This window comes from Toxotes jaculatrix, chromosome 8 (assembly GCF_017976425.1).
Source record: "Toxotes jaculatrix isolate fToxJac2 chromosome 8, fToxJac2.pri, whole genome shotgun sequence".
Taxonomy (NCBI): Eukaryota; Metazoa; Chordata; class Actinopteri; family Toxotidae; genus Toxotes; species Toxotes jaculatrix.
The window spans coordinates 8,091,145-8,102,452 of record NC_054401.1 but is presented as its reverse complement, the minus strand read 5'-3'; the positions used below and the strand labels follow the sequence as shown (position 1 = coordinate 8,102,452).

At 40.4% G+C, this 11,308-nt stretch overlaps 1 protein-coding gene across 1 annotated transcript; it reads right to left on the bottom strand.

The window, feature by feature from the left end:
* Positions 1 to 796: 796 nt before the first annotated feature.
* Positions 797 to 10,975, bottom strand: LOC121186104 (CTP synthase 1-like). Its single transcript, XM_041044734.1, has 18 exons — positions 10,827 to 10,975; positions 9,623 to 9,803; positions 9,205 to 9,375; positions 8,853 to 8,953; positions 7,977 to 8,093; positions 7,718 to 7,801; positions 7,414 to 7,494; positions 6,773 to 6,924; positions 6,314 to 6,446; positions 6,033 to 6,121; positions 4,145 to 4,239; positions 2,791 to 2,853; positions 2,609 to 2,652; positions 2,416 to 2,512; positions 2,269 to 2,324; positions 1,943 to 2,039; positions 1,588 to 1,732; positions 797 to 1,208 (listed from the first exon to the last, which is right to left on the bottom strand). Exons 2-18 carry the CDS (start codon positions 9,786 to 9,788, stop codon positions 1,133 to 1,135), a joined length of 1,767 nt encoding a protein of 588 aa, XP_040900668.1. The 5' UTR covers positions 9,789 to 9,803; positions 10,827 to 10,975; the 3' UTR covers positions 797 to 1,132.
* Positions 10,976 to 11,308: the final 333 nt, after the last annotated feature.

Sequence of the window (11,308 nt, the reverse complement as noted above, 5' to 3'; positions counted from 1 at the left end):
TTAGGTCTTAGTTTTCAATTTCATAACATCAATTTCCATATGCCAAGCATGCTTTTTCAGTTAATTCTGTTGACTCAAGGGTCACTTGAAAGTTGGCCGGCTTGTCAGATGACTGCATCAGTATATTTCGTTTAAGGAAGTTGTGGATCACATATGACAGCAAAAGGTAACAGAGTTCAAACTGTGTTTGTTGATATCAGCAGCTAAAAGGTCTCAAACAAAGTCATGCAACCTTGGTTGGTGAGTTCAGGTTTAAGGAATAAAAACTTAAAGCAACACACGTTTGCCTATAACAACTTTCATGCATAAATTAAAAACCAGTACCCTTGTGATATTGACTAAAACAATTAACCTCATTACAACAGGAAAATTCATACATACCCCATGGCCACAAAAATGCAACTTTGTGGTCCAGTTTAACCTCATGCTTGAAGAGGTTTGTATGCAATACAGTGCAAGATTATTTGAAACCAGAATGACGTAGTTTACACATTTTTGTGCAGTAATCCTGAGTGAGTGTTATGATACTTCAGTTGGAAAGGAAAAATACATTAATATAAAATAAAACTGTAATACAGATAATAAACATTTCTAAGAGGTAAACGTATCAATGATATGTCTACTTGTTACAATACACAGGCAAAATGTTGACAATAAAAGTCACATAAAACTGTATGAAGTCTGTTTCCTATCACTGTTTTCCAGTGTAGGAAAACAGTGATAGGAAACTATCCTGGCAATCCTGATTGCCAAGACATACTGATAAAGATGATGTCTTCCCATTGATTTTTCACACTTTCCCCCCACTTTCTCTACAGGTCCTACAGAGTCCACATCATTTTTTTCTTTTTTTTTTGCAATTCCCTTGGCAACATTTGGTTCTGGTTTTTGCTTACTGCAGAAACTCTAAAGCACCAACAGAGATACCCCTTTACCCCAACAGAGAAATCCCTTTACTTTGTGCATCACTGAAGATATAATATATTTAGAGTAAAACTTATTAAAGTGTTGTACGTCAGAAAGTCAGAATGTAAAACCAGTTCAGCATTTCAACATATATTTTGGTTTTGCATAATTAGGGGAAGACCAGATTTTTTCCTGGACTTTGCATTTATCTGTGCAAATGACACAACTACAAAGAAGGAAACCTCAGATCCGAGATCTCAGCTTCAGGAGAGCTGCTGCCGCTGCGGTCACTGTAAGTATCCCTGTAATGATGAGACACAGTATTGAAGTGTAGATTTTGACACTAAATTAAAATATTCCTGTAAATTGCTATTCATATTCACAGCGTCAACAGAATTTGAGTAAATTACATAAATGATACAAGCAAAATGCTCACAGCATTTTTCAACTTTATAACCATTGCTACAGAAGTAAGAAAACAAGCTCAACATCAAACAACACAAAACAAAACATACACGGACATAAAACACTGAAACAACACTCAGCTGTTTGCAGAATTGAGGAAAACGAGTGAAACAAGGTAGAATAGAGCTAAACCTATAAACTGCTGGAACATCACAATTTAGCGCTTTCATTTGAACTAACTTCTGGATGATAACACAGCGCTGTGTCGGAGCTTACCGTGGAGAAAGGCGACAGCCCTTGGTCAGGTAGCTCTGGAGTTTTCCTGCAGCAGCCAGCAGGAGACCAAAATATGGAGGAGAAGGTTTGATGGGTCTGGAGGTGAACTCTGGATGGTACTGCACTCCAACAAAGTAACAATGGCCTGAAACAAACAACACGGGGATGGAGGTTGACATTTTGATCTCCATTACTTTAGGCCTCATTTACCACAGTAAGCATGAGACTGAACACATGGGTAAAATATTTATCTCTCATAACAAAGGGAGGCAATTTGAGGCAAAGCATAGGTAAGAGACAGCATGTTGTATTTATTATAAAGCATATGCTTATAAAGCATACACTTTCCACTCACCTTCCAGTTCAATGACCTCCATTCTCTCTCCTTCTACATCCTGACCAACAAACTGAAAACCCTTTGCTTCAAAATGGTGCTTCAGCTCAGGATTCACCTAAAATGGGATGATTCAGGATAGATTTTTGAGAAATAAAGGTTATTTAATAATACTTCCAAACTAGATCCCAAATGAGATCTGTACCCGAAGAACAGAAAGATTAAGAGGGAGCCTCAAGTCCCTGTACTAGCTTTATAAGACAGTGCAGTGTATGCATTTGTTCTCCTGTAAAAACAAAGTTTTCATTCCCAGACAAAAAGCTTCAAAACTTCATTTTCGTCTCTACCTCAAATCTGTGTCTGTGCCTCTCCTCAACATATTCCACATTGCCGTACAGTTTTTCTGCAAAAATAAAATATCAGTCATCAGAAACACGGTAGATGGAAAGACTAAAAAGTTAACAGTCCGCCATTTATTTCAAGAGCATACATACTCAGTACACTGGTGTTGGATTTAAAAATCGTCCTCCTCTTCCCCAACCTCATAGTCCCACCCATCTGCCCTGGGTTGTGTTCTGGCATGTCAATTACCTGTGAAGATCAAACAGGATGTTAAAACGAGTCTGCTGAAGACTCTACTGATATGATGTGATGTTATATGAGCAGGGCGGAAAAAAGATAACCTACCACGGGGTGTTTGGATTCGGGATTAAATTCCGTGGAGTTTGCATCTGCAAAAGATAAATGAAACTGATCTAAGCTCAAATCAACTTCCCGGTATGACTATGGTTCTTTCATCATTAAATCCGAAACCATGGGAATTAAATGTTTCTTAGCTGTGTGCCCAGCCGAACTGCGCAATTACTCACCTTCCCATCCAAGAACATTGCGGGCAAACTCACAGACTGCCAGCTGCATGCCCAAACAAACCCCTGCACAAAAGAAGACCAGCAGGATTCTTGCATAATGAGAGCTATTGTAAGGACTCATAAATAAAGAAAGACTGAACAAGAACCCCACTGGGCAAACCATTTACATGACTAACATTACTGTCTTTGCGTTTTATAATACTGTGCCTATAAAAAGTATTCACCTCTCTTTGGACTTTACGTTTCATCAAAAAACTTGTTTTAAAAAGTTTTAAGTGGATGCAATTAAGGTTTTTTTGGAACAAACAGAAAAAGATGCTTTAATGTCAAAGTGAGAACAAATCTCTACTAATGGATCTAAATTACATACAAATAAAAACACAAAGCAACTGATTGCAGAAGCATTCATGCCCTTCATGTCTATTTTTCAGCATCACCTTTGGCAGAAACTTTAGCTTGGAGCGTACGGATAGAACAGATCTGTAACAACCCCAAACACCTGAATACATTTTTTTCTCATGGTTTCAAACTATTTCAGGTCCTGGCACTTTCTCAGCTGGTTTTTGTTCTCGATTCTTTTCTGGCAATCAAATACATTAGCAATTGTTTTCATTCTGTGTAGCTTTGGCAAGTCAGACTTCTCTGGCAGACTGTGGACGGTGAATCTTCAAGATTTCCCTGTATTTTGCTGAATTCATTTTGCCCTTTATAAAACTTCCATGGCTTCTTGCACCACAATATCCCTACAGCATGTTGCCTGCCATACAGGTGATGGGCACTGATTTTGTTATGCAACTCCTAAATACTAGCTGCCCGGTTAGCTCAGTTGGTAGACCACGAGACTCAGTCTCTTGGGGTTGTGGGTTTGAGCCCCACTCCGGGAGGCACTGCCTCCCATGGTGGGCCCATGGGTGGGCCAGGGAAAGGTTTATAAGAGGTGCTGTAGGACTTCGTTGCTTTGTGGGCTGGGCAGCAGTTGCCCCTGCGACCTGGGCCTGGACCCAGATAAGCGGCAGATGATGACATGACATCTAAATACTTAATTTAGCCTATGTCAAAAATTAACCACATGTGCTATGATTCAGTCTTGTAAAACAATAAAACATGACAGTCCAAAGCAGCAAATATTTTTTAAAGGCACTTCAGCTATTAATTTAATTGTTTTAACCTCAAACAAATGGCACAGCAAAGCAAGTATGAAGCTACATCTTAGGTATCATTCAATAGATCGGAGGGAACAATGTGTTTATGTCTAGTCTTCATTGGGTTTACTTATAGTATGAAATCTAAGACTATGACAGGATGAAGGAGAGGGCAGAATTTATGAGACAAGGTAGTTTTGAATCTCTCTTACCCAGGAATGGCTTGTTCTGTTTCCTCGCCCAGCTAATAGCCAACATCTTGCCTTCTGTCCCTCTCACACCAAAACCTCCTGGTACCAAAACACCACTGTGGGGAGGAAAAATGACAGTCTCAGTTAGTAGTCCAGGTTATTGTTTGAGAAAACACTCACCTAGGAACAACTGCACACCTGTTTATTCATGAAATTATCTAGTCTGCCTGACATGTGGCAGGAGTGGAGTTCATAGAATCACACAGATATAGGTCAGGAACTTCAGTTAATGTTCACATCAAACATCTGAATGGGGGAAAACATGACCTCACTGACTTTGATCGTGGCATGATTGTTGGTGCCAAATGGACAGGTCTGAGTATTTTTGAAACTGCTGATGCCCAGGGATTTTCTCGTCTGTCTCTAAAGTTCAACATCGAAAAACAAAAAACATCCAGCGAGCAGCAGTTCAGCAGTGGGGAGGAGAAAAGCATCTCAGAATGCACAACACGTTGAACCTTGAGACGGATGGACTATGACAGCAAAAGATCAAATTCCACTCCTGTCAGCCAAGAGCAGAAATCTGAGGCTGCAGTGGGCACAGGTTCACCAAAAGTGGAAAGCTGAAGACTGAAAAAAGCAAAGTCTGGTCTAATGAATCTCGATATCTGCTGAGGCACGCAGATGGTAGGGTGAGAACTTTGCATCAACAGCATGAATCCATGGACCCAACTTGCCTTGTGTCAACAGTCCATGCAGGTGGTGGTAGTGTAACGGTTTTCTTGGCTCACTTTGGGCCCCTTAATACCAGTCAATCATGGTTTGAATGCCACAGCCTATCTGAGTGCTGCTGCTGACCACGTGAATCCTTTTATGGACACAATTTACCCATCTACTAATAGCTATTTATGATAATTCACCATGTCACAGTTGTCTCAATCTGGTTTCATGAACATGACAATGAGTTCAGTGAACTTTAGTGGCCTCCCCAGTTGCCAGATCTGAATCCAGTAGAACAGCTTTGGGCTGTGGTAGAACAGGAGATTGGCGGCGTGAATGAGCAACTCACAAATCTGCAGAAATGAGGTGATGCACTCATGTCAACATGGACCAGCATCTCAATTGCAGGCCCTAAAGCAGGCCCTATGCAGTATCAGTATGGTGTTCCTAATAAAGCGCTCAGAGAATGTAAACACATGTATAGAGAGGTTAGCAACTAAGAGGGAGAACTTGTTTATTTGAGGTAATGAAGGGAGATTTAACATGAACTTGCATGTAAAGATTTGGTGATAATAGTCTCTTCACAGTTAAGTTTTGTCAGTTCACATGCATTACTGGGAGACTTTGAGCATGTAAGCTCAGTCTTCGTTTTTCTTCAGACTTAGTGATTTTCTAAAGACACTAATACTTTCTGCTCATCTCTGGAATGGTAGACTGCTGTTGTAACAGCAATTAATACAGTACGCTAGTTCAATAATAAATCTAATATCTAACATACATTTTTTTATTTGCAAAACTTTTTGAAATGCTATGTGGCTAGAAATGATTACTCATAATTGGATTACAGTAGGACAAACTGGCTTTCTTCACAAACTTATTAAAACAAACAAAACATCTATTCTATAACCCTTTCTTTGCATAATGTAGACACTGGCCAGCCCTGGCTGCTCTATGCTTTTGCTCTATAAATAAGTAATAATAATAAACAACACTGTGCATTTCTGCAAAACACAGAAGTCCTCACTGACCATTTAACAAAGCTGCATAAACCACTGGGCATGACAGCACTCTGTTGCCATCATGTGGCATGAAAAACACTCAACACCTGTGTTTCAATCAGTGTGGAGAACTTCATACTGATAGCTGAAAATGTTAACTGGCATCTGTAAGCCCAGGTCTGTCTACTCACTGAGAACTGCAGAGTTTTTGCCAGGCCTCATGATATTTCACTGGCTCATCTTGCAGAGTGGTAGACTCCAGATCTGCAGAGTCTATGTACTGTAATAACAAACACAGCATTTGGAAGGAGATCAGTCAACATCACGCCCAACAGACTAAAAAAACTATATACAGGCACATGTAAGGCTTTATTCCAGTTCTGTAATAGCAGTCAACACATAAACTACAAAGCAGTGACACTAAATCCAGAAATCAATAGACAAAACATAAAAGTGTGAAATGTTTCCATACCTTGACCTCCAGTTTGTGATTAATGGCGAGGGCTGAGTGTTCAAGGGCCTTAATAACTGAGGTGTAGGAGTCAGATAACTTTGTGTACTTCCCCACCAGGGCTATGGAAACATGCTCCAGGAAACGGTCAGATCTGAGAAGAGAAGAAGAAGAAGATTCACAGAACGGAACTGGTGCAATATTTAATCATAAGCTCATCACTTCTATAAGAACGATTCAATGTTCAATAGATTTCACCTTTACTTCCTGTGTGCTGTTGTGCCTGACGAACATTTGTCTTTCAGAGCTCAACATTTTTGGATTTGTAACACAAACCTAGAGGTAACAAGCTGTCTCTGAATTGATTGTTCCATAACTGAAAAGGTAAATCATTTGTGTCCATATCCTTACTTTCCTTGAGAAAAACACAAAACTGAAAAAAAAAAAAAAAAATTCAGTGACTAAGACAAGTTTCCTCACCTGTCAGCCATCTCCTTCCACTTTGTGAGCATCTTTCTGGGCTTCATCCCGACAGGCAGGTTCAGCCGCTGACAGAAGTAACTCACAACACCCTGGTCCTCCAGCAGCAGAGGCACTCTGTAGACTGAGGAGAGATCGTGGACGCAGATCACCTGGAAAGAGTTACAAAACATGTTATTTTGGTTTTGACAATAGGGCCCAGCAATGTATAGGTATTTCAAACAACCTTCATTTCATCAAGTGAGGAGCCTGTTGAAGGTTGTCTGACTGATTTTTTTGTTCTGTACTATTGCTTTTTCCTCCTATGCACCTGTCAGTTTAGATGTGTGCAAGGACCACCTCTTCTTTTACACTGTAATTTTAACTCCAGCCAGAGCAGATAACAATGTAATCAAATATCATACTCGCAAGCACTTTAGTAGTAGTAGATATCCTTACTAAGCTTGTATTCTTTGTATACTGTATGTAGTGTATACTTCTTTTATTATCAAATTCATTAAAGAATAACACAGCTGTAGATGTAAGTGGACGCAACAGGAATGGCACAACTTCATAACTAATACTGGCAGAAAGCTCTAAACATAGTTTCAAATGAGATTGTGTAGTGCAGAGAAAAGTAAAAATACATCACAGTACTTTACCTGTGTGGGCTCCACATGACAAAACATGGAGATCTTCTCCTTGACAGCTGTTTCTAGGGGCGTTGTACAGCGGCACATCACCTGACAAAAATTAATACATTCATTTTTATCATATTATACAGCAGGACCAAAGTATCCAAAGTCTCAAAGATTCCTATCCAAGGATCATATCTTATTATATATTATCTTGTTATATGGTGATCTACACAATGAGATGAATACACATAAGGGGAAAGATGGCATGGCCTGTTGACATCTGGGGTGGGGGGGTCAAGTTTAAGAACAAATTGTAAATCTGACTCACCAAGTCTGGAGACAAGCCCAGCCCTCTGAGCTCTCGAACACTGTTCTGGGTTGGTTTGGTTTTTTGCTCTCCTGTGGTACTGGGCTGAGGACACAAGAGCCAATTCAACTCATAATATTAGCACACGTGTAAATTTAGTGGTGCTGGTTTTACTGTTCAGTAGCTCCTGTCCTTTAATTCAAAAACCAGAACAAAACTTTAACTACTTATAATCTGGTTTTGCATACTTGATGTGTGTGTGTTCATCTGTGCACTATACCTGTGGTATCAAGCTGACATGGATGTTGCAGAAGTTTTCCCTCTTCACCTTAAACTGGAACTGCCTGAATGCCTCAATGAAGGGCATGCTCTCGATGTCCCCCACTGTGCCTCCCAGCTGTTGACACAAAACACCAGCTTAGAGCACAGAACTGCATTCATGAAAACACGGGTCGGTTCTCGGCACCTTAAATACTCTGAGAGACTTGGAAAGTACAGAATGTCATCAGCTGCACTGAGACCATAATACTGTCAGAGCTGCTTTTGATCCATGCCGTATGAAAAGAACTGCTGGAGGCAGGGTAATAATTTAACTTGGTTTATGAGTATTTGACTGTTTTCAGCAGCAGATTTACTAGAGATGAAATACTTCTACAGTACATATTGTCAAACAAACACTTGATTTATATCACTACCATGATTAGTTTTTTTTTTTTTTTAAACTAAATAAGAACATACTGTAGGCTTTCTTTCCCGTGGCTGAAAAATATAGTCGGGCTTTCACAAACGGATAATTTCACAGATTGTCCTCAAAAACTCATTTTTAAATTTCTCGATTTTTCAGTTTTTCAAAACAGTCTTTGTTTTTCTGCTTCACTGGCTTTACTGTGAGTTCAGCAGTTTCTCCCACTGTTTGCTGAATGGTGCCAATATCTTCTGTTGCTTGAGGCAACATGATTTCATTTCTGATTGAATACCTCCTCCATTTCTCTTTAATAAACTAGAAAAAAATGCTCTGCTCCTAAAACATTTAAGAGTGGCCCATGGAAGTTGTTGAAATATTACACTTCTGACCTGACAAAGACTGTGTTCATTGTCCTTTCACACTGAATACAGGATTCATCTTGACCAACCACTCTCGCCTAGAACAGCTTACCTCTATAACACAAACTTGAGGCTCCACACCATCGTCATCCACTGAAATCCTGGCTTGATTCATTACCCACTCCTGGATGGCATCTGTGATGTGGGGTACCACTGGGAAAACAGATGAATGCAATCAAAAAGTCATATAAAAAATCTGCAGGGAACATTGGAAAAGTGGAGGCATAAAATTCAAAACAGACAATAACCATGATACATTATGGTATATAATGGTTGACAGTCACCACTCAAAACACTCATAAAAAAAAAACATAAAGCAGTTTCCCCAATAGCCTGCTTCACATGAAAGTCTCCTTTCACCACCAAATAATAACGAGGCAGGTATAAAAACAGAAATCTCTAACCTTGTACAGTCTTGCCTAAGTAGTCTCCCCTCCTCTCCTTGTTGATAACCGACTGGTAGATCTTTCCAGTGGTGAGGTTGTTGTCCTTGGTAAGACGGATGTCCAGGAAACGCTCATAGTTCCCCAAGTCCAGATCCACTTCGCCGCCATCATCGAGAACAAATACTTCACCTGCCCAACATAGACATCACAGAGATTTATCACAGGGTTGGTGAAACTGCAGATCCAAAGTGGGAGAAATCCAATGCTTTGCTCACTTACACAACAAATATCTATTATATGGGAACAGCTTGACCCCATGCCATTCAGCTGAGGGTGGTCTGTCTACCCGCTATGCCACCATGCTCCCACAGTGCATCTACCATACCATCAGAAACAAAAAAAGAAGAAATCTTTACAAATGCACTCAATTACCCACCATGTTCATATGGTGAAAAGGTGCCAGCGTCGATATTGATATAGGGGTCGATTTTGATGGCTGTGACATGAAGGCCGCAGGACTTGAGGATTGTTCCCACGCTGCTGGCAATGATGCCCTTACCAATGCCAGATATGACACCTCCCGTAACAAGGATGTACTTCATAGTGGCATGTGAAGACTAAACACAGACACACACACACACACACACAAAACAAGACAGCAAGTCAGCAAATATTCTGCAGAAATACTTCGCCTTACACCTCCAAGGCACGTGTCCAACTCAACTTGCTCAACCACATGTGAGGTGAGCTTACACAATACAGATAATGTGAGTAGTGGATGTGCTATATTACCCAAATGGACTAATGATATTCAGTCACAGCTGGTTTCATTTACAGATGTACTGACCACCACATTTATATATATATACACAGAAGCATTTTATACAGCGTTATTTACACAAATTTAAGGTGACGGTGTGGTTTCCTCCTTATTCTTTTTCAAATTTAACCAGCGTAACATCAAACAAACCCGAATCCGCATCAGATAATACCAATATCAACTGGTCGGTATGTAATAAGTGAAACTCCTGTGTTTTCAAACTTGGAGGTGGAGCCACACGTGTTTACGTCTGGGTCGCGCCTTTACATTATCCGGACACATAGAGCATGATGAACAAGTAAACAAGTAAATCCGCTCAAATTCCAAAATGTCGCAAATTAAACTGAGTTTGTGTTCACATTGCACAATCGCCGCATTGTGTTTAGTCACATGATGATAAACTTAATGGCGGGAAAGAACAGGGACACAATAAGCGCGCAAATATGAAAGAGGAGGAGGAGAACTCTGGGAGCTGTCTGGTCTCAGTCCAACGGTCTTTTCATGTTGAGGCCAGTGTTAATGGTCTGCAAAGGAAAGTTCAACACATAAGCATACAAAGCCGTTAAACTGGACTGGCCGGAAATTTTGATCTAGCTTAGTTAGCTATTATTCTCCAAGCTGTCAAACTGTTTTCCCCTCAACCATACTTTATCAAGCTGAACGCTAACTTTTGTTTTTGGAAACGAAACACTAATGTTGACACTGATGTAAAGGTAATGGCGGCAGCCTGCAGTAAAATGCTTTGACGTTTAGATGTTAAAAGCCTTTTCTAGCCCAACACACGGACGCCTTTAGCCGACAAAATCAAACGCAAACTTACCTGACGGCTACAGAGAAACTGGCGTCCAAATGTGTGTGGACAGGTGAGGTTTATCTCAGCAACTTTATGATTTGTTTCCTCTGTTTACGAAGCATCAGACACCACGTTCCCGCAGCAGCTCGAACACGTGTAAGAGGGGCTGACGGATCAGTCGGTACAATTTGTTTCCTTCCGTTTCACAGCGTTGTGACTATTTTTTTTTTTCCCTCTGCACAACCTCTCAGGTACACCTTAGTCTGCCGCCCCTACAGGATCCACCAACCAGCTGGATGAAATCAGGGTTAGGTTGCAGAGAACGTCTCCCTGAGAGTCTGAACTCTGGGAGAAAATTTCCCAAATACCAGTGTTGTCGCCGTAAGGTATCACATGCGCTGGAGTGAATGGAGTATTTCAAGGTCAATGCAAGTGCATTTTTTTTGGTAATACGATGTAAAATAATTTTTAAAAATGACAAACCGTACTGAAACATAATCACTCAATCA